General features: G+C 31.2%; 3 protein-coding genes across 3 annotated transcripts; 1 reads left to right on the top strand and 2 right to left on the bottom strand.

The window, feature by feature from the left end:
- Positions 1 to 869: 869 nt before the first annotated feature.
- On the bottom strand, positions 870 to 2,856 carry LOC114407347 (1-aminocyclopropane-1-carboxylate synthase 7-like). Its single transcript, XM_028370423.1, has 3 exons — positions 2,602 to 2,856; positions 2,200 to 2,489; positions 870 to 1,828 (listed from the first exon to the last, which is right to left on the bottom strand). Exons 1-3 carry the CDS (start codon positions 2,770 to 2,772, stop codon positions 949 to 951), a joined length of 1,341 nt encoding a protein of 446 aa, XP_028226224.1. The 5' UTR covers positions 2,773 to 2,856; the 3' UTR covers positions 870 to 948.
- Positions 2,857 to 13,545: 10,689 nt separating this feature from the next.
- On the top strand, positions 13,546 to 16,517 carry LOC114407316 (probable protein arginine N-methyltransferase 1). The gene is made up of 9 exons (XM_028370376.1): positions 13,546 to 13,811; positions 13,941 to 13,951; positions 14,136 to 14,291; positions 14,394 to 14,457; positions 14,560 to 14,702; positions 14,799 to 14,886; positions 15,175 to 15,290; positions 15,442 to 15,592; positions 16,103 to 16,517. Exons 1-9 carry the CDS (start codon positions 13,616 to 13,618, stop codon positions 16,306 to 16,308), a joined length of 1,131 nt encoding a protein of 376 aa, XP_028226177.1. The 5' UTR covers positions 13,546 to 13,615; the 3' UTR covers positions 16,309 to 16,517.
- Positions 16,518 to 17,167: 650 nt separating this feature from the next.
- On the bottom strand, positions 17,168 to 22,479 carry LOC114407308. Its single transcript, XM_028370364.1, has 7 exons — positions 22,181 to 22,479; positions 21,879 to 21,989; positions 21,653 to 21,721; positions 19,089 to 19,220; positions 18,066 to 18,143; positions 17,784 to 17,918; positions 17,168 to 17,704 (listed from the first exon to the last, which is right to left on the bottom strand). Exons 1-7 carry the CDS (start codon positions 22,382 to 22,384, stop codon positions 17,522 to 17,524), a joined length of 912 nt encoding a protein of 303 aa, XP_028226165.1. The 5' UTR covers positions 22,385 to 22,479; the 3' UTR covers positions 17,168 to 17,521.
- Between the last annotated feature and the right edge of the window lie 155 nt (positions 22,480 to 22,634).

Below are 22,634 nucleotides of genomic sequence, written 5' to 3'. Positions count from 1 at the left end.
CTTGCATGGCACTGGTTAAAAAAAAAAACTAGTGTATTAAACTATATATGAAACTTATCGTGGGCTCTAAGTTTGGTGGTGAGGCTAAGGGGCTACATATTAATATAATGGAACCATCTTATTAGTCAATATATCTACCCTGAACGTAGTACGTGTGATCTCAATCAGAAGGAATATCACGTGGTGGGCCATTCCCTGTTTAAGAACATTACAAACCCGACACTAAAAACCAGAAAGCAAAGTAGTACTAATGCTATAATTAATTGTGTCTTAATTAATCAAGTCAGATTACCCAATTAAGCATGAAAAGACCATGATAACACGTATCAACTTTGAAACCAGAAGTTAAGTGAGGAGTTTATTGCTTAAATATTATTCCAACCTTGTCATGAAGCTAAAAACTAGCTAGAGGTTTTGGTCTTTTGCTAGCTGTAGATGTTAATTATACGTACTTCAAAAACTCCAACTCTGAGTCAATGATATATATTAAAAGAAACTGGTAGTACTGAGTCAAAGGATTAATAATTTAATGACAAAGATTTGCTTCATTATTATTGGTAATTCACTTTAATAATCATACTGATACAAAAAGGATATTCCTAAGGGAACTTGCTTAAGTAATTAAAGCAAGCAAACAAGGATAGATACGCTTAAGTTGAATCAGCTTTACACAGTACTATATGCTTTCCTAGGATATGATCGAATTTCGGGTTCGCTGTCATGCACCCGAATAAAGAATTTATCAAAATGGCCAGTCTAAATAACCATTTGAAAAAAAAACAAAAGAGAAATATAAATAAATTGATTAAGTAGGAGAAATAATAATAATAATAATAATAATATCAACAATAATGCTTCTGGTCTTTTAAACGTGAGTTACGGTAAATTTTCTCGCATTATCTCTTTGATTTTCACGAATTAAAAAAAAATAATTTTTGTCCAGTAAAATCAAAAAAAGACTTTTTCTGTCCTTATTCGTTCCACGAAGTGACGTATTCTTTGCAATGCAATTTCCAGCGTTTGCTCACTCATGTTTGCAAAGCAGACCCTGAACCAACCTGGTTCAGAACAATGGCAAGAAGAGCCTGGAGAGATATTGAGCTTAACTTGATGCAGAATAGCATTCCAAAGCTCCAATTCACCTTCCCTTCCTTTTGGCTTATTCTTCTCCAAAAGTGGACTTAGATTCATCCAGCAAAACAACCCTGCATTCCCCTTCAAGCACTCAATCCCCGCACTTCTCAACCCTTCAATGATCATTTGGTTCCTCTTCCTCAGCCTCTCTCTGTTGGTCTTTATGTAGTTCTCGGTGAACTCCTTATCCGACAGCATAGAAGCCAACAAGTGCTGTGTCTGAGAAGATATTAAGGTGAAACTCGACATTCTTCTCGCCGTGGTCACAACCTTGTCGTTGTATGAGTAAATGGTGCCAACTCTGAAACCAGGAAGGCCAAGGTCTTTGGAGAGACTATAGACAATGTGAACTCTCTCAGCGTTTCTGTATTGGCGAGCCTCGAGGACTTCTGCCACGCTTGTGAAGAACTCCGAGGAAGAGAAAACCGAGCCCGAGTAGATTTCGTCTGAGACAAGATGGATGTTCTTGCGAGTCACGAAGTCAAGAATCTCCTCAAGAACCGAAAGTGGAATCGTTACACCTAATGGGTTTGAAGGGTTTGTGATTAGCACTCCCCTCACTTTGGAGTTCATGGCTTCTGCATCTTTGTATGCTGCCTCTAAGGCTTCAGGAGTAATCTGGAAGTTGTTTGAGCTGTCACAGTGGATGGGAACTATGTTTACCCCAGTTCTCCACCTTAAATCTCTATCAAATCTGTAAAAAAAAAAATCCAAATTGTTCTTAGTATAACTTATCATCATTTACCAATGAATGCCTTTCTTTTTGCTAAAGAAATAATGGTTCTTTAATTTGCTAAAGAAAAAGTAAAGCAATGGAGTAAATAATAAGAAGTCGTTTGTGTGAGTGTTATTAGATTTGATTTTCTTAAATAAGATCTCGGATTTGAGTTGAGAGTAGAAGAAAAAACGTGATTGGATGAAAAAAATCTCACTAAAAATAATCACCCGAATTCTTTCTTAAGGGAGATTAATCATTGACAACGGTAAAATCGATGAATATTCTGTATCAATAACATGATAATAGAAAAAAAAAGTATCAAAGTAAATGAATGAGGTTGTTCTTACCCAGGATAGTAAGGGGTTGGAACGAGTAAAGCATCTCCTGGGTTAGCGAGGATGAAGGTTAAGAGTTCGTTGGCTGCAGTTGCACCAGCAGTGAGTACTACTCTTTGAGGGTCAAATTTTGCTCTCCCACCTCTCACTTGTTCCATGAAGCTTGCCATTGCTGTTCTGAAGGTTTTAAGCCCATGATAGTCTTGAAACAAAGCATTCTCTCTGAAGCCAGGAGCTCCTTTTCCCCATGTGGAAGCCTCTGAATGCTCTTCCAAGTACTTTTCAAGCAAATCAAATGAAACCTGCGTGCACCACAAATTAGTTAAGGATATCAATCCATCAGTTAATAATTCTAAAGTGGATATATATTTTTTCTTGTGTTGACTTTGAAGTTCTAACTATATGTACACTTACTTGATTTTCTGCCAACCCCATTTGAATAACTCCTGAGGGATTGGTTAATTCAGCATAGGGGTTCTCATCATAGGTTTTCCACCCAGCAAAATAAGGGGAATCTTCCCCGTGAGTTTCAGAAACTGCAACTTTTGAAAGCTCCACACAGGGTTGCTCCATCTCAATACCCATAGCTAGCTAGCTTCCTGGCAAAAGAGTTGATTACTCAATTACAGAAAGCAGAAAGCTGCTGTGAGTAAGAGAAAGAGAGAGAGAGAGAACTATGAAGAGAGCGTTGAATGAAACGTTTGTAAACCCCCTCTATATGTAGGCTTTGAACGTTAAGACAGGAAAAAATACTATTAATAAAGGCTTCTTGTTCAAGTTGGTTGGCTATGACATTTTTTTTATAAATTATTGATTCTCAAATGTAAGCAAATCGGAGCTTCACCTTTTAGACTTTTACAATATAGTTTATCTGTTGCGACTTGTGACAACTGTTACGGATCCACACAGAAAATATACGGTGGTTGTTTGGAGGGGGATATTTTTCCATTCTAGTTCTCCTTTGCTTAAAGATGACCAGATAGATTATAATACTTTGATTGGGTGGGTTATTTACTTAATTAATATGGCTTCAAATATATTTGTTTATTAAATTGACAAGTGGTTGAGTTTCTTGAAAACCAATAATTTCTACTATTCTCAACCTATGACTAATCAAATCCCCCATCTTGCCAAACAAACTCCAAAAATTCCTTTCCAGAAACCAAATCATGCATTAAGATCTGAATAGGTTTTTAACACACTAGAATTTGGGAAAGTTCTGGGAGTAGTTATGTTTTGATGACCTGACAAAGATACCTATTAAGTAACACAAAAGGTCGATTAAGATTCTGATTTGCAAGTAGCTGGGACAAAAGGAGAAGCTCTTGGGGTGATCTTTTGACCCCACACTTGCATCAATATCAAACAACAGAATTTAATGACTTTTGTATGTTTAAAGTAAACATGTTCCTATCTTTCCATTCAAAGGTTTGACATTTAAGTGCATATTAATTAGTAACTTAATTATGTAATCAACACCCTGCTAAGAGTTATAGCATTGTTTAAGTTGCATTGACAATTTAGATAATTTTTTATTGATAAAAAAGATTTTTTTTTTGTAATAATTTATTTACAACTTTTTTTTCTTTTTCATTTTCAATTCATTCCTATTATAAAATGTCATATGGCTGAGAATAAAAAGCAATTTATATAATAAGGAGTAAGAGTGTAAGAATAGATAGTTCGAACATATTAAGAATTTTCTTTATTTATAATCATAATTCATAGCATTGCACTTATCTTTATAAGTCATTCACTTGTTATTTCTTAATTAAATTTAATCGATACCAAATTAAGTTAATGGAGTGGAGAATTCAGACGAAGAAAAAAACTTGGTGTCTGACGTGTGCGTGTGCGTCTAACTCCTCTAAATGTGTCTCGTACTTTTTTCTTTTGATCGAAATATCCACATAAAATGATAATCTAATGAAAATTTGTGAAATTAGTAAAGAACATAAATTATCTTTAATTGTATCGTTTATGATATTAATGATGAAATGGACTCTTACATAAAAATTAATATAATCCTTTAAGAAGTGCTATTAATTAATTAATACATTAATTCTCTATAATGAATAAATAGTCTATATAAAAAAGTGTAAAGGATGTTTATACTATCATTTAATTGTAAATTGTTATGTCTGTAAAAAAATTATAAATTATTATTTGTGATATATTTTTTTATTTTTTAATAATTATCCTAAAAGTCAATATAAATATATATGATTTCTAATTGATTATTAAAAATATAACACAGGCAATATATAACTCTTCTTTAATATTGTTTTTAAGAGTTTAACATATATTAGTACGATGTAATCACATGGAAAATTTATATTAAGTGTCCATGTAAAATAAAAGTCATATTGATTTTGTATATAAATTATTATTTTTTAATATATTTTCAAGTATTGGCTAAAATTCATGTGTTTTCCAACTTTTAAAATCTTGAATTTAATTAGAAAGTATTGACTATCATTTAACCATAAATTATTATATATAATATGATTGTGAAATTTTTATAATAATTACTTTAAAAATAAATTTAAAATTATTTTAATTAGTTGATAATATAAAAATATTTATACCGTATGAAAATTAAACTCTAAAATTCTTTAAATTATAGAAAATTAAAATGAAGACCAAATTAAATTTGGAAAACGGGCCCACTTATTTTTCCATGTTTGTAAACTATGTGATTTCCGAATCCAATATGCAATTGATTAATGAAATACCAATGCAAAGATTAAAAAAGAAAACAGAATGCACATAAGTAATTTGAATCTAAGACTAGTTCTTAATCAACCTAAAAGCTTAATTAGGAACTTGGTATACGAACACCAACCCACGTATATAGACCATACATATATATCTCAATTGGATATGATTAATATTGTATAATATTTTCATGAGATAATATTAATCTGGAGAAGTAATTTTGCGATGTATATATGCATGCATAACAGCTTTAAGGAGTTTGGAATTTAAGATTCTTGTCGGGGATTGTGTTGCTGTGGATTTCAACAAATTCTATCACTTGAATTGTTAAGCATGGATGGATGCATATAGTATAATTACGCATACAGAGAAATTAAAAGAAGGAAGGGTGATGTGGAAAATAATTAGAATAGCAATGATGAGGAGAATAATAATGTGAAAAAAAATAATAATAAAATGATGAATATCCATGTGCTAGAGAAGATCAGCTCTAGATCTGCAGTTAATATGGTGAATCTTATGCATAAAAGAGAACGTGACATATGACGACTTGCGGCGACTTCGGCCTGTCGGGTTGAGACAAGTATCAAACATAGGTCTCACCAGATATGGAACCCTATTTTTTATTTTTTTTTTATATATTAATGGAGTCGTAGTTGTGGACTTCTTACTAGCTACACACCCTTTTTCTACCCTGATAAATTCCAACATGATTGGCTGGAAAGCATCCAAATTGATCTCTTTGTTCAATAAGTCTTTGGTTTGGAAAAATCTCCCTGTATCTGCATCTGCAGATGACAAAAGCATTATCTCTAGCAGAAAGAATAAGGGCTACCTATATAGCTAGCTCTTGTCTTTTACTCAATATAATTGCACTTTGAATATATATCTCTTTTAAGCAAGATTTTGAATACAACCTATTGAATGAAAAAAAAAATGATTAAAATGGAAGATTCTGATTAAAAAATAATCAATCAGATTTTTCAGTTAAAAGAATTATCAAACTAAATCAATAAATACTTTACACTTATAATATAATATCAAAAAATTAAGTAAATATCATAATATAGAGGTGTTAGGGTTGGTATCCTTGATTTAGCATGAAAGCTCACTCGGCGACCCACTTGATAAAATAATTTGAGAGAAATTTGGAGATCAATTATAGTGCGGGGGAGGTCTGAACCTTTATTATCAACTCATTTACTAGGGTTTTATATACATAAATATATTGTGTTTTCATCGGGGAGTTTGCATCATTAGGTGCATTTTTTTTTCTCTTGCACCATTCTTTAATTATATATATGGTGAATTAATTCCCAGGTCCATGCTCATAACTTTTTTCTAATTTGAATTTTCTACATAAATTTTGGTGTATTCTTTTTAAATTATTGTTAGCAATTACTATTATTTTCTAACAATAGGTAAGCTATTCCCTTCTTATGTGTAGATATAAAGATGTGTATCGATCTATCTAATATTCACCAAATGTATCTAATGAGAAAACTACTTTTATATAAGAATTTAACTCCTCTAATTTTCTCTCCCAGGCACATATATGCAGCAAGGGAAAAAAAGAAGTCAAACTCTCATAAATGTTATAAGTTGCTGCTTTCTCTCTACATTATATTATTATATATTAGTATATATTTTATACTATGTTAAAGATCCAATTATCTAATTCATTAATATTAAGAAAAATTATTAAATTAGTTGATATAATAAATTTACAACTTTTTTTAAAATTATTATTATCATTAATATTCCTCTTTCTTTTAATAATTATTTGTAAATATATTATATCTCTTCTTTTAATAAAAAGTATTTGTAATTTAAAAATAATTAATATAAAAACATTATATATTAATTCTTATAAAAAAAACAAATACATTTTAAATTTACATCTTATAAATACGAACATGATACTTTTATGTTACTTTCGTAGGACCCAAACTTGCGTTTCCATTGGGGCTAATTGACTATGAATTATATATTCAGTAAAATTAATGCGTGTTAGGTGGAGCAAAAAGGAGGCATATTTTTATAGAGTACGTATATGTTGGGAATGAAGTGTTAGAATAGTATGTATTGGAGTCCAACTGAGTCCCTGCATGAAATAATCTGCAGCTGGCGTTGTGAAAATGACTACTGGTCTATTGTCTACGAGGAAGTTTACAATGACACTGCTAATTAATTATGGATGTTGTTGATGGTTATTCTTAAAATATTGATTAAAAAATTAAAATATTTATTGTGAAAATCATTAAAAATATATAATTTTTTTAAATATTACAATTTTACGCATTCTAATAAAAATATTTTTTTAATTCCTTAATTAATATCCTAAAACACTAATTAACATTTATAACTATTTAATCAGTTAATTTGGACCTCCGACACGAAATTTGTTTTCTAAACCTGTAGGGAATCTACTAATACGTGAGATAGGGGATATGTGTTCTTTAATTGATCGAACTAGTGAATAAGGGCCAAGACAATTGTCACTTGATCACGACTTTGTAAAATAAATCACTTGAATAACAATATATAATCAAAACAAAATAAATCTAAAATATATAGAAGCATGGATGTTTATTTCTATTTGCATGTTATTTAATTTTCTGCATAATTGTTTTTATAAGTTGACTACTCCAGCTAATACATTGTTCAATTAAAAGGACAAAGATGATAAGTAGTGTAAACAATCACAACTTACAGAATTTTTTAACACATTCTAAAAGGATAATTACTCCAATATGAAGAAAAAAAAGTACGAGATACGCACTGGTTTTGCACAAAATCAAGACTAACTGTTTTCACTAAATCCAAAAGACAGTTAAAAACATAGGCGATTATAGTTTGTCGGTAAAATCTTAAAAAAAAATCGAGACGAATAATTTTAAATTCTATTGTAAATCTTCTTAATATTTTATATAAAAAAAGCAGTAAATGAAAACTAAATATATTTAGTTAATGCATTTTTTTGGTACTGTTTTTTTATGAAATAAATAAATCCTATTAACTATAAAACCATAAAAAAAACTTTTAATACTTTCTATATTCAGAATTTTTAGTAACATATATTGTAAGATAGAATTATTCTATGGTAACAATTACTCATTTAATTGTATTTTGTTAACCATTAAAACGTGGGTTGACCTTGATTGTTTGTGTCCTTGAATACTGTAATTACCTTTGAATTAGGGCTAACCATCACTTTATCCGTTTGGAGAAAAAATGAGTCCAAAGCCCGTGAAAAACGTAAGGAGATCAGTTGACAATTTTAAATTAAAAGCGGATAACTACTTTTGCATAGGGGTTGGAAATAAACCAAGATAAAATGGAATTCGCAATAGTTTTGTATCCAATTAGAGGGGCATAAATCTTCTCGGAAGATATATGATCAATGATGACATGCCATGTGGGAATTTTTGTTCTAGTCATGCTAGGATTATGTCAAGAGAAATAAGTATAGAATATTAAATAGTTGAGATCAGACTAGGCGTATTAATATTTGAAGATTCTGTTTTTTCCTCTCATCCTTCTACCTTTCCAATTTCTTTCATTTTTATTTCCTTGTAATATTCCATATATATATATATATGTATATATGTATGCTTAACTTACATGCATGACCGATTCCTACCGTGTTCGTACACACGTTTATGTTAACAAATATAAAATCGGAAATGCCCTTCAGAAAGTCCAAGTAGGGTTTCCAATCTGCACAAGCATGCCAGCCAATTTTGTCTCTGACTATGCATGCAATAATTTTGAATAGGTTTATCACAACACAAACACCCGAACACACTCACGCACACAAAGTGACAAAATTCGTTGTTAATGTCTTAATGCTTACTGTAATTGAAAAGCCGAAAAACGTGGCCCAGCCGTGTCCACATGCTATAACTCTTTGATGCTTAATGATACATATGGTCCAAGCTAGGTTTTTAAGATCACCACCTTAGTGCAATAAAATGATCAGTATATGACTTTGTTTCTAGCTCCATTTGCCTTTGTATTCAAATCTTCCTAACTATGTGCTTATATATATATATGTCGCTATAGCCTCCAAAAATTGCCTTTTTGTGTGGAAATTTCTATGTCTGAATCATGTGTTCCCCTTCTTCACCCCCGCCCCCCATCGCTCCCAGCAAATAATTGCACACAAATGGCCTAACTTTATACCTTCTATACTGATAATGGGATCTGTGACCAAAACACATGTAGGATAGATTAAAAAACGGGTATTGCATTCCCTATGTTGCATGTGTGAACCTGAAAACTCCACAAAGGCTATGATGAACATAATAAGTTGTTTTATCCACCAATATCAGAAAACACATATGATAAAATCTATCACGCCTTTAATTCTATATCTCATTGTACTTGGAACTTCTAATATGTTTACTATTCTTTCTTTCAATTGGTTTGTTTTCATGTTATATATTCCTCTTCCTCGTTTAAAATAACATAACTCCAGCTCCATGCCAACCAGGCAATCTCGATCACAAAATTAGCAATAAGCGTTGCACAGTCATAGTTCTACATTGGAACTCATCAAAGAATTAGTTACTTCATTGCTGCCATCATGTTATAGTAGTATGGTTTGCATAGATTATGCTTCTTAAAATTGAAGGTTGAAGTCCAGTTGCAGTTATTGAGATATGAATATTAAAGGGCAATGGATATATATTTATAATGATGATGATATGTGTGACTCAATGAGTGTAGCGGGCCGTGTTTAGGAATTTTAGAGCCTTAGGAAATTTTCTTAAGAAACTTAATATTATATAAATTATTTCTCAAATTATTTTCTTTTAGTTTTTTATGACTTTTTTATCATTTTTATTTGCTCTTTATGAATAGTAAGACATTTATCAAGAGTATTATATATTGAGAATGAATTAATTTTTTAACTTTTATTTTTTATTTTAAGTTTTGAAAACCAAGTTTATACTTTTTTTTCTATTACTACAAAGTATAAGAATAAAATAAAGAAGCAATACATAATATAAATAAAATATTTTAAAAAATTTGATATCAATTATGGTCTTAAAAATATGAAAATGAAGACATAAGAGAGAAACAATGAGAGTGTTAAATAAAAGTTATTCTTAATTAAAGTGATTGATAAGTCATGCATGAATATCTCTAATCTTAACGCTGTAAAAAATTATCTCTAACCTTAATAACCATGTTTCTAATTAATGGTATAATTTATCATAATAAGTTACAAATTCAATTTTCAATTAAGTAGATGGTTTTGGTATTTAGTTTTTTCACGTCTAATTTTTAATTATGACAAGTAGCTAACTTTTGGGTGATTTTTCAATCATTAAGCATCCTTGTCCATTACAATTTGAACAATAATAACAAATGTATGTAAAAGCTTACATAATAATAAGTAAAATAAAATAAAGAAGCATAAGACAATGACGTTAATTGTCTTCACTATCTACTGTCTTAGAGTGAAATTCACTTGACAATATAGATTGAATCTCCAAGTTGGGAAAGATCTATTTGATTATCATAAAATACAATCTAGGAGATAGAAGAAATTTTTTAAATATGATTAAGTTTCGAATTAAGAATTAGTCTCATAATCACTTCAAAAGACTAAAATTTACTTAAACAAATTTACTAAGATATTTAAGGTTCTATGGAGAAGCCAATGATTCTAATTACAATAATTAGAAAAAAAATAATAATATATGAGCTATTATATAATCAATACACCTAAATGACATTCTTTATTTTTTTTTATCTCATTTCTTCTTGTTACATCATAATTATTTATCACAATTAATCTTCTCTCTTTTTCTTTATAGAAGGAGAACATTGACTCATTTTATCCTTTTTAATTTGCAACAATTTTAAAAAAATTAAAAACCAAAAAAAACTAAAACTACTTTTGGTTTTTTTAAACTAGAACTGAAAAATCACCTTGAATGAGGCATAAGTTTTTAGTCTCTAAAATTTTTAAAAATTTGAATTTTAGTCTTTAAACAAAAGTTTGATCCAAAAAGGTTTCTTAACATTTTTTCATTAAATTTTTTAATCTTTAAACAAAAATTTGTTCGGTCAGTTTCTAAACTTTTTAAGTATTTGTTTAGTTTTTAAACAAAGTTTGAGTCCAATTATTTTTATTTATTTAATGAGATTTTATGAACTAGAAACTAAAATTTTAAAAGGTGTAGGGACCTGGACCAGTCAATTTTTTATTCATGGACTAAAAATTAAAATTTAAAAATATTTAGGCACTAAAAAATTTAATTAACCATATAGTTTTTTACATATCTTAAATTAATTTTTGAAATATATTAAATTATTTCTAGAAATTTAATTTATTTTTTAGGATGCATTCAATATATTTTGGAAATTAATTCCCAAAATTCTTCAATTTCCACTAAAAATATAATTTGGAAATTAATTTTCAAAATGTACTTAATTCATTCTAGAAATTAATTTTCAAAAAACTTGTAAATTCTTAAAAATATTTTTCAAACATGCATTATTTTTCGAAATGTATGATTATACATTCCAGAAACATATATAACCTCTAATCGTCCTAGCTAACTCATGAGCTACTAGATTTCCAAATTCAATTGATCAGCAATACAAGACACCAAACAGTTGAAAACTTGAAGACTATAACATAACCTCTAAACGTATAATCATGAGCTACTAAATTTGTTTGTCTTCTTATAAAACATGCTTTATAGTATGGGAAAGAACTAATTACTTGCCTACATTGGGACAAAATACAACCCATCTCCGAAACATTATTTCCTGCAAGCCGATAACAACACTTCTGAAGACCCATTAATTGATCTTGTCCAATAAAGTTATGACTTGTCCTTCTTACACTTGAGGCCTGAAGCATCTAACACTAGTCATATACTCCACATATTCATGCAAAGCTCAACTATACTATATATCTCACTGCTACAACTTTAATAGGTTCGTAAGCACTCTCTGCTTGAAGCCAATAATGACCTCCAACATTCCTTTGCTTTCTCCAACCCTCTTTCACACTCAAGACACATACATGCTCTGACAAGATATACCACGCTCCTGCAGCTTTATTTTCTATGCTATACAGTCACGACTTACCCTAGTAGGCCTCAATAAGAACATGATAAATAAGTTCTTAAAATATTCATTGTTTGATTGTTGCTTAAAATAAGATATTATATAAGAATTGGATAACAACATTTTATTATTCATTGTTTGATACACACCAGATCGTTTCTTACTTAGTATATATGATATTCTATTTATTTTCATAGTAGATATATAAAATATATTATCAGGTTATGCACACACATTTTATTTTGTAAATCATAAAAGTAACTAAAAAAATTGATGACACAACTGGCATAAGTATTTTATAATAAGTTATAATATTATTATAATATGTCTTAAATAGTATATATCATTTTTTTTATCACTATAATATTTATAAACTTTGTCACAATATAATATCTACAAATTCTTTAAAAATCTTTTCTAAAAGTTAGTTTTCTTAAAAATTATTTTATAAAAAATATAAAAACATGAAGTTTTTTTTTTTATATAAGACGACTATTATATAAGATCATGACAATATTTTCTTCGACAATTATATATTCAAAACTTTAATTCAAATTAAGTTACAATATTAACTCCATGTCAATTCGTTTCCCTTGATTCATAATAAATTCTTTTATTCATGTTTTCCCATCACAATTATAGCTTTGGATACACCGGATTAGTCATTCTAACCCCTCAATAACTCAATTACTGTTTTCATAGCCATGTGTGATCAATTTTTTTTATATTCTTGAAATATCTTTTGACTGAAATATATATGATTTGCACACCAAAATCTTATTTCTGTTTATTATTTTTTAATTATCTCTTATTAATCACAATAAAAATATAATTTTATTTAACACTCTATAACATAATCATAATTATATATTGTTAAATATGATTTCACTGCGTTAAATAAAATTAATTTTTCATCGTGGTATTTTAAAATATTTTATTTTGAGTATATTGGTATAACATTTTTGGTTTTTAAAGTTATTTTTAAAATAAATTTGATTATTAAATATTTTATATTTTAATGATTTACTGATACATTGAAGAATTAATGCGTATGAATTGATACGATGTGCATCATTAATTATTTTTGACAAACCTAAACCTTTTTTGTGTGCTACACATGATAATTATTTTAATTATGATACGACGCAATTACATATAAAATGTATTTTATGAACATTAATAATTAAAAATAAGGATTTTATAGATAAAAGTTAGATATATAAATACTATAATATTGTAATTTACTCCTTATTAACTTTTTGTATTTATTAGTTTTTTAACTAGTTATTAAAAATATGGAAAAACTAATTTTCATTTTCAACAGAAAAATATTTATTAGTTTTTTAATTAGTATATCACACATTATAATAAATAATAGATTGTTTATAATAAGTAAGTTTTATATCAGGTTTATTAAATAGTGGTTCTTTTTTAAGATTTATTAAACAGTACAACATCATATAATTAGATTTGTATAAATTTCGTTTGATGACAAAAATATTTCAGAATTTATGAAGGCATATTTGCTTAGTAATATAAAATCAACGACAAAGGTGGAAAACAGTGACATTGCTAAACCTTAAACCCTAATTTTTACAATCAGAGGGTGAAGAGTTTGATGGGTCAGCGAAAGAACGACAACAACATCAATCAGTGCTCCTCAAGCAAGGAAGACGCTGACATGAATAACAACCACCTTCGCTTTGAAGAGGCTGTCGACGAGAGTTCCAACCTCGACCAATCCATGTGCGACATCGAAGAATCCGATGATAAAACCAGCGCCGACTATTACTTCGATTCCTACTCTCATTTTGGTATATTCCTAATTCCAATAACTCAAAGTTTTTACCTTTTCATCTGGGTATCTTTCTCTCACACTTTGTGTTGCAGTTTTGTTCTTAAATAAACTCATTTACTTTTTCTGTTTGTGTTTGTGCCTGTAGGAATTCACGAAGTAAGTGTGCTCAACTGGGATGCAGCATGGTGTTTCGTTTGAAGTTTAATATTTTTTTTATTCTTGGATTTGCAACCTGTCTAAGCAATTCTATGAATTACAAGGAAAACCAAATTTCAAATATTCAAATTTTTTTCATACTTCATAGAAAGGGACTATGTTATAACTTGTTTCTATGTTGCAGGAGATGTTGAAGGACACTGTGAGAACCAAGACATATCAAAATGTTATTTATCAGAACAAGTTTTTATTCAAGAATAAAGTAGTTCTTGATGTTGGTGCTGGGACTGGGATTTTATCACTATTTTGTGCCAAAGCAGGGGCAGAACACGTCTATGCGGTAAGTAACTAACTTCCCTTTTATCCTGTAATTGTTCCCAATCACAATAATATCGGGGGTTTAGAAATTATTATTGAATTATTTTTTAATTTGTGAACTCAGGTTGAGTGCTCCCACATGGCTGACATGGCAAAGGAGATTGTTGAAGCTAATGGTTACTCTAATGGTGATGCCATTTATATGTTGCATCTAGTTCATTTTCAGTATATGTGGTTTAGCTGCAGGAGTTATTCACTATAATTAATATAATGTTGCTTTGTTTCTACAGTTGTAACAGTTTTGAAGGGGAAGATTGAAGAAATTGAACTTCCAGTTGCTAAAGTTGATATAATTATTTCAGAATGGATGGGATATTTCTTGTTGTTTGAGAATATGTTAAATTCGGTGCTCTATGCTCGTGACAAATGGCTTGTAAGTTCTGTGCTCCTTGCTTATTAGTTTATTATAGTTGATTATACTAGATTGGTGTGGTCATCATTTTTGAAACTTTCTCTCCTTTTTGCCTAGGTGGATGGCGGAGTTGTGCTACCAGACAAAGCATCCCTCCATCTCACTGCTATTGAAGATGCTGACTATAAAGAAGATAAAATTGAGTGTGAGCTATAAGCTATTGACCTTCTTGTAAATTGGAGTATACGAGTCTATTATGCATGCAGTTAACTAGACATCCAAACTGATGCTTATTTGCTACTCTAACCAGCATGCAACTTGATAATTTTTGTCCTTTTATTCTTTTTTACATTTGAAATTAAAGAATTGATGTCAATTGCTGCTGTGGGATGGTGTTGACAAAGCTTGGAATTTCTAACTCTATGGAAAAAAGAAATGACATTCAGTTTATTGAGTGTATTTACTTATACCGCATTTTCATTTTCTATATCAGTTTGGAACAATGTATATGGATTTGACATGAGCTGCATCAAGAAGCAAGCCATAATGGAGCCTCTTGTTGACACAGTCGACCAGAATCAGATTGCTACAAACTGTCAGCTACTCAAGGTGGGTTGATAAATCTCTGATGTTTCGTATATTTGTTGTACCATGCACTGGATATTTCATACCTTAACAGTAAATTTTTTTCATTCTAATTTGGCGGAAGAATTCTTGTTTTGTTTGGAAGATATCCGCTGATTGGTTTTTCTTTGTTTAGACAATGGATATCTCAAAGATGGCTCCTGGAGATGCTTCATTCACAGTACCTTTTAAGCTTGTAGCTGAACGTGACGACTATATTCATGCTCTTGTTGCATATTTTGATGTATCGTTTACAAAGTGTCATAAATTGATGGGCTTCTCTACAGGTTAATTCCATTTTACTTCCCAAGTTCTCTTTATCTGAGTCTTTGGTTTTGTCTATTACATATTTACATCTAGTAGAGATGCAAGTAAAGTTCCTCTTGCTGTAATGTAATCTGTTAATTGGCAAAAATATATTTTGTACACTAAATGCTACTTCCTGATAAAAATTAAATGCATTAGCTTCTTGAAAAATAGAAAGGGGAGAGAATAAAATTAGAAAGGATGAACAATAAGTTGGTTCAATGGTGTTTTAGAATTTGCATGTAGAAGTTTCATCGAACTTCAACATTTGTTCTGAACTAAACTGAATAAAATTGACGTTTATTTTGAAACTATGCTGGATTTATTTGCTCCAACAAATGGTTGCCGAAACTTGTGTGGAAGCATTCTTCCACGATTTTTATTGTTTGTCATGAGACGATGCCTTTGTTGTATATTAGTCAGGGAAATCCATTTGAGTGGGGGGTTGTGCCATGTTTGTTAAACCACTCACCTTTTGAGCATTTATGCAGGACCAAGATCACGAGCTACGCATTGGAAACAAACAGTCCTATACCTGGAAGATGTCTTGACCATTTGTGAGGGGGAGGCAATTGTGGGGAGCATGGCTGTTGCTCCAAATAAAAAAAATCCTCGGGATGTTGATATAATGCTCAAGTATTCATTGAATGGAAGGCGATGCAATGTTTCAAGGGTTCAGTACTACAAGATGCGTTGAACCTGGTATATTGGCTCGTGTTTTCCCATTGTTTCTCCAATTTGTAAGATTTTGACAATTGCTGCTTCTATTTCAAGATAGAGGCTGCCTTTTAATGGATGTAACTTGTTTCCTATTTTATTTGAATTCTGTCTCATCATTGCTCAATTATGTTATCGATGTAATGATAAAATTTGAAGTCTATTTATTGTTTACTATTTATTTTGTTCCCCTCTTGCCCTGAGGATGATATGTCACCAAGAAATACATGCAAATGCTGCCGTGCTTGGGAAGTATCTGAATCTGCTGTACTACTACTAGTGTCCTATTGTACTAAAATGAAAACTGCAACACACTTTGATGAATCCTAATACCACGTGATTACTTGCAAAGTGTAATCATCATACGAGCCGAGTCCAAGCCTTTTGAAAAAGGCTTTGAAATATATTCCTCGCTGCCAAGCATTGCTATTTATCCTGATAGTCATGATTGAAACATTAAAGCAAATTGCATAAAAAATATTATTTGAATAGGAGTAACATTAAAGCAAGCTTTCGGAATATATAGTTTATTATCAAACCATTTTGATTAATTTATAATTTATAAACTTGTTTAACTAAAATAAAAACATTACAATTTATTTTACTAACTTATATTTTTATCCTTTGTAAAAAAATTGTCACTTATTGTATCCTTTACTACTACTTTATTTAGTTTTTAATAAAAATTATGTTTGGAAAAATATTAATAATTCAATAGTTAATTAAAAACACATTTTCTCCTACAAAACAAAAATTGGATAAAATCATATAAACATAACCATGCTTTTACGTATTTTTTAAATACATTTAATTCAATAAACCAACTTAACAATTTCCAATTAAAAAAATACTTTTCAATTTTTACTTAACTTTTCAGTTTTCAACTAAGTTATTTTTGCTAAACATTATCATTGAGGGCACAATACATTTCCAAAACTTGTCTAAAAAATATCCATGATTAAATCTCAAAAAAGTGTAGCCTCTAAAAGGTTACCGAGTATACATCCACCCTCATACTCATCATTAGATAGCAAATCCTGGACTGGAAAACAAATCATTCCAAGTGGTGATTGTGAAGTTCTCATTTGATTCCCTTCTAAATTCTTGTCCATCTTTGGTGTAGTAATATCAATAACCCAACGTGGTGGAAATGTTGTGCAATTGTTCAACTATCAGGAGATAGATTATCAGCACTAAAGTTCTGTCTTCCCTCCTTTCTTTGAATTGGTTCTCCTCTTTCCCCTCCACCACTGTCGTATATGGTTAGAAACTTTGTTTGCATGTTTCTTCAGTGTCATGCTTGCGTCCTCAATTCCCTTTTTTACCATTTGTTTCCAGTCTCTTTTTCCACTTTCTTTTGCTCTCAAAACATTTCCCTACAATAACCAGTTCACTCTAACAGTCAGTTTCCATCAAGATATTTCGATCAATATAAATGAAAGGGACAATTAGTACCAATTTCGATGGGAAGCTGGCCTCATCATCATCATCATCCTCATCTTCTTCATCGCCATCTTCACCACCAAAATTCTTCATGTTCATTAAATCATCTCTTGAGTACATTTTCATGCCGGGTGCTCCTGGCATGCCCTGAACCAGAATTAAATACAATTCGATCATAATGTATAACCAGAAGCATAAAAGTAAGACTTTAAAAGACATGCACTGTAGAAGTTTTTACACTGTCAACTAATAAAATGTACTATAAAACAAGAAGGAAACCAAAAAGTAAAATACCTCCATAGATTTTAGTAGCTTTTCCATTTCAGCCTCCTTGGAAGACTTTGCAACAAATGGTTCACCAGGAGCCCTGTCCTGCAACACACAAATAGATACCCTCATGATGAAATTTGCAAGATCTTCCAATGAGAACTCAAGTACATAATGCCTAAGTGAATACAAAATTAGATACCATCATTGCAGAAACAATATTCTAGTTTCCAAACTACATAATCCAAAGAAGGGAAAATTTAATCAGTGAAGTACATTGAATTTGCATCCTGAACATGCAGGGTTGTGGTATTGATAGATTAATCAATGTTTAGAATTATATAAAATAGAAGTACATGAATATTGTAACTAGTATTTTAATCCTAAGGTGCTCGCAGCACATTTGAGTATCAAGATAAGAATAAAAGAAAAAGAGATGACCAGCAATTAAATGGAAGGTAAGTGTAGAGAGAAGCAGCATTTCTGGTCAAAAAATGTTTTTTTTGGACTATATAAAGTCTAATATATACACGTACTGAAAATAGGTGATTGGGAACAATCCTTGGTTCGGGAATTAACACTTATTTATGCTGAAAAATATTTCATGATTGCATTAGTGCCTGTCGTGATCTTGAAAAAATAATTTTCAAAATCAAAAAAGAAAGAAATTTGTAAACATAAACTACAATACTATGATTTGTTACCTAGGCCACCATTGGAGCCATCACATGAATTTCAAAATCAAACAAGAGTTTTTCATTTTGTTTTCTTTTTCCGTGATTGACAATAAACTCCACAAACTCAAGTTGAATGCTTCACAAAATGCACGAACTATATGAGACAAATCATGAGAACCATCACACCAATGATGGTCACAAAACTTATTCCATACAGCAGCAGAAATAACAAACTTGGTACTACAGAAAAGAAGATTGAGTATTTATGACAATCAATATCGATGCATTAGCAAAATCATAGTTCACAAGAAAGCTGTATGCTAAACATAAACATATTAAGTAAATAGAAGCATCAATTTCAAACTATAGTTACCTTAGGGACAGGAGGTGGCTTGCTACTGCATGCTTTAGAAAGATCTTTGCAGAGATAATTGCGCAATGAATCAATATCAGGCTTGGAATTATATAAATATTCGGCAACATCGGTATCAGAATATCCTATGACCTGCAAATGCCACATTACCAATTTAGTATTGACAAATATCCCAGCATAAAAATTTATAGTATACCACCTTGAAATGTGGATATCGGAATTTGAAATATACAACAAATACATAACCAGCACAACATGTTCAATTCAGATGATGATCAGTGCTACAACATCAACACTGTTCTTAATTGATTGAGAAGGGACATTAAGTTAAACTTGTTCCTCTTTTCTACTCTCTCACATTATTTAGTCATTTTCAGAGCAACAACATCAACATAGAATATTGGCCGCAAAAGGGTTGTTTCAGTTGCAATCTGTGTATTCAGCTTCTGTTTGTGCTTCAAAGAGCATCGCTTTGCTGGCTCCTGTTGTTTTTGTGGTGCACAAAGCGATTGTGCAGCTGTTTGGGAGGGAATTGAGATTGAAGAGAGATAAGAAAACAATGAGGGAGGTCGAGTCTTTGGTGGCTGTAGTTCTTCGGTATATAAGCTTTTGTTGCGATAAGAAGATTTATGTGGAGGAACCTGATTCCATGAATTTGATTTTACCTTTTACTGATTTGACTCGTGTTTGGGTGGACATGAATGGTGATGAAGGGTTTGATTCTTGCCTCTTGTGAGCCGTGATGTTTGTGGCTGGATTCGTTCTAGAGAGTTTATGTTGGTTACATGGCAGGTGCTGTCATCCATGTTGGTGTGACTTTAAATATGCAAGTTTATATTTCAGCTTCTTACTACTTTCCTTATTTGTGTCGGTGTGACTTTAAATATGCAAGTTTGTAGGCAAAAACTTATAGCAGCTCAAGCAATTGAGTATAGCAATAAGTTATAGCTCCGCACTACAATGTCCTCTCTGAAATGCAAGACCTTCTATGGGCCAGTTAATATATATTTCTGCTGCATTTTTGTCCATAACATTTTGTTTCTAATTTTTTCATTACGGAACTTAGCTGGGTCATTGAAGAATTCCCATTAGAATCACTTGATCATTTAATTTAACTTTTCTCTTGGATTTTCCCTTTTCGGGTTCTTAGCTTAATGTGGATTTATCTTTTGTGCAACCAGAGATTCTTATGAGGACAGCATTAGAGACACCTCTGCCTATCATCTCCATACTGCTTGGTATTTCATCCTTCTACAGTATTTGCCACAAGATTATGCCATTTCTTTCATATCTGCAATAAGCAACCACAGCAAGCGTTTGTTCCCATTTCCATTGCACAAAAGTCCAACACCATAATTTTATGGACTAGGGATATCAGTTGTACAATCCAGCTCTTCATAGACTTAGTAGTTTATTTCCTGAGTCCATTCGACAGAATGTTGGGATTCTAAGTAGTCCTTTCTATTGCTGTCTGTGCAGAAAACTAAAGGTGAAATTCTGTCAAGGAAAGTTCTGTTTAATGCTGCACTATTGGTGGACTACCCTTTCCTCTATCCAAATGCCAAGTACATAAAAAGCCTTGCCCTGACCAGATTGACTGTTACTCACGAGGCTGTAGAGTATTTTATTACGTATATATAGTTCTCTCACTGTTCTTACAGAGCAAAATTTCTAATTTTTTCTTAATATCCAGGGCTTGGTGATCATAATAGAGTTGTCTATTATATTAAGGCATTTTTTGCTTCTCAAATGCCCTTGCAAATAATTAAATGGGTTACAAGCTAGAATGATTTGAAGGAAAAAGCTGGAAGAGCAAATGGATCCTACACCCGAGCTCTTCTAAGTAAGTAGATCTGGCACTTATATTTTGGACTTAGAAATGGTTCTCAATGCATTATATACACTAATACACCTAACATATTCATAAATGAAGATGATATTTTATATCTGAAATTTCTTGTTCACATTTCCTTTGCTTTTGCATAAATGAAGAAGGCAATTTTGTATTCTATGAAAAAGGATTGTTTTTAAAAAAAAAATTGTGAAAGGTTAACATTTTTTTTCTGTTGTGGTGCGGTAGGGAAGAAAAATTTATAGAATCTGGCAAACTATCCAAATCATTAACCATTAATCTTGATTTAGTGGCAGTGGGACTCTAGATGCTCACACAACATCTCCCATTCATAGATCTGCGCCTGCCTTTATACAATTAGATACAAAATTAGCCCTTCTGAAACAGGAATAAAAGTAGTAGGTCTTTTAGCTCCTTATCGTCGTGGAGGAAAAATAGGATCTTAGTACCATCTTGAAATGTGGATATTTGAAATATACAACAAATACATAACCAACACAGAAAGTACAATTCAGATGATGAACAGTGCAACAACATCAACATAGTGTTCTTAATTGATTGAGAATAGACATTAGATGAAACTTGTTCCTTTTTTTCTACTCTCTCTCACATTATTTAGTCATTTTCAGAACCAAACGAGAAGATGTAAGTTACTAATGACAAACAAAAGAATTGACAGAGAATGCAATTTGAATTTGAAATATACACACACCTCTTGACAGGCTCGCTCAATTGTCTTGCATTCAGAATTACATTGTCCTTCAGAGTCTTGTTCCACCAGCTGATAAGTAAGAAATGAAGTTGGAAAAAACAACATCCAAGTATTACCACAAAGTCAAAGAAAGCACATGCAAAGGTGGGAGAAAATGGCACAGCAAATGTGAAACTGAAAACAAAAATTCCACGAGTCATTCATCAAACAAGTTGAGTCCTCTTACCTCCAGCCTATCTTCTTTCTCCACAATATCTATGCGCAATATCCAATCCGCTTCTACCTTTTTCAGATTACAAACATTCTCCGCTATCTCAATGATTTGGTACTCCGAGATCTAACACACATAAAATCATTCAATATAATATATACCACCAAAGAGAGTAAATATGTCTCTTATCCCTAATCAACACTCAATTTTTACGTTTGTTTCCTAATTGTCAAGAACAAAAAACAAAATGATTGTTTTATTATAGATTCAACATAAAACAAAAATTTAAGCCATTATCAAAAACAAAAGAAAAGAACCTTTTTGGGAGCGATCTCAGCTTGCTTGTTTTGAACCTGCTGATACAACTCTTTAGCGAGCTTCTCACACACTTGACACTTGATGTACGGAATGTCCTCCTTTCTAGCCACCCCCACCGGTTTCTTTGAACAGTGTGAAAGGGGAATCCATGCTGCAACCACCACTGTTACAACTACAACCCACAACACCCCCTTCATCTTCATCTTCCCAACACACGCTGTTCTGCCCGAAAGATCAATTTTTTCACCAAATTGGATGGTACAATTTGGTGGGTACGTGAGGTGAGTAACACCAAATAAAATAAAAACTCTTGTTATATACCCTTAAAATAAAGCTAAATTCTTGGTTTTGTTACATTCTTAAAAAACACATTTTTAGCTCATGTGATTGGTCCAGGTAAGCAAAAATATACTAGTTCCCACATTCTCCACCAATAAGATGAAAGATGACACG

This window comes from Glycine soja, chromosome 1, assembly GCF_004193775.1.
Source record: "Glycine soja cultivar W05 chromosome 1, ASM419377v2, whole genome shotgun sequence".
In the NCBI taxonomy this organism is placed as follows: Eukaryota; Viridiplantae; Streptophyta; class Magnoliopsida; order Fabales; family Fabaceae; genus Glycine; species Glycine soja.
This window is presented reverse-complemented; position numbering and strand designations above follow the sequence as displayed.

What these genes read in the sequence shown, in the direction of transcription:
- LOC114407347 (XM_028370423.1), bottom strand. Translation starts at nt 2,772, where the DNA reads ATGGGTATTGAGATGGAGCAACCCTGTGTGGAGCTTTCAAAAGTTGCA. An exon ending in TGGGGTTGGCAGAAAATCAA is followed by an intron (nt 2,490 to 2,601) that starts GTAAGTGTACAT and finishes TGGTGCACGCAG; the next exon opens with GTTTCATTTGATTTGCTTGA. An exon ending in CCAACCCCTTACTATCCTGG is followed by an intron (nt 1,829 to 2,199) that starts GTAAGAACAACC and finishes TTTTTTTTACAG; the next exon opens with ATTTGATAGAGATTTAAGGT.
- LOC114407316 (XM_028370376.1), top strand. Translation starts at nt 13,616, where the DNA reads ATGGGTCAGCGAAAGAACGACAACAACATCAATCAGTGCTCCTCAAGC. An exon ending in ATGCTCGTGACAAATGGCTT is followed by an intron (nt 14,703 to 14,798) that starts GTAAGTTCTGTG and finishes CTTTTTGCCTAG; the next exon opens with GTGGATGGCGGAGTTGTGCT. An exon ending in TAAAGAAGATAAAATTGAGT is followed by an intron (nt 14,887 to 15,174) that starts GTGAGCTATAAG and finishes TTTCTATATCAG; the next exon opens with TTTGGAACAATGTATATGGA.
- LOC114407308 (XM_028370364.1), bottom strand. Translation starts at nt 22,384, where the DNA reads ATGAAGATGAAGGGGGTGTTGTGGGTTGTAGTTGTAACAGTGGTGGTT. An exon ending in AGCCACCTCCTGTCCCTAAG is followed by an intron (nt 18,144 to 19,088) that starts GTAACTATAGTT and finishes TGTGTGTTGCAG; the next exon opens with GACAGGGCTCCTGGTGAACC. An exon ending in CCAGCTTCCCATCGAAATTG is followed by an intron (nt 17,705 to 17,783) that starts GTACTAATTGTC and finishes TGGTTATTGTAG; the next exon opens with GGAAATGTTTTGAGAGCAAA.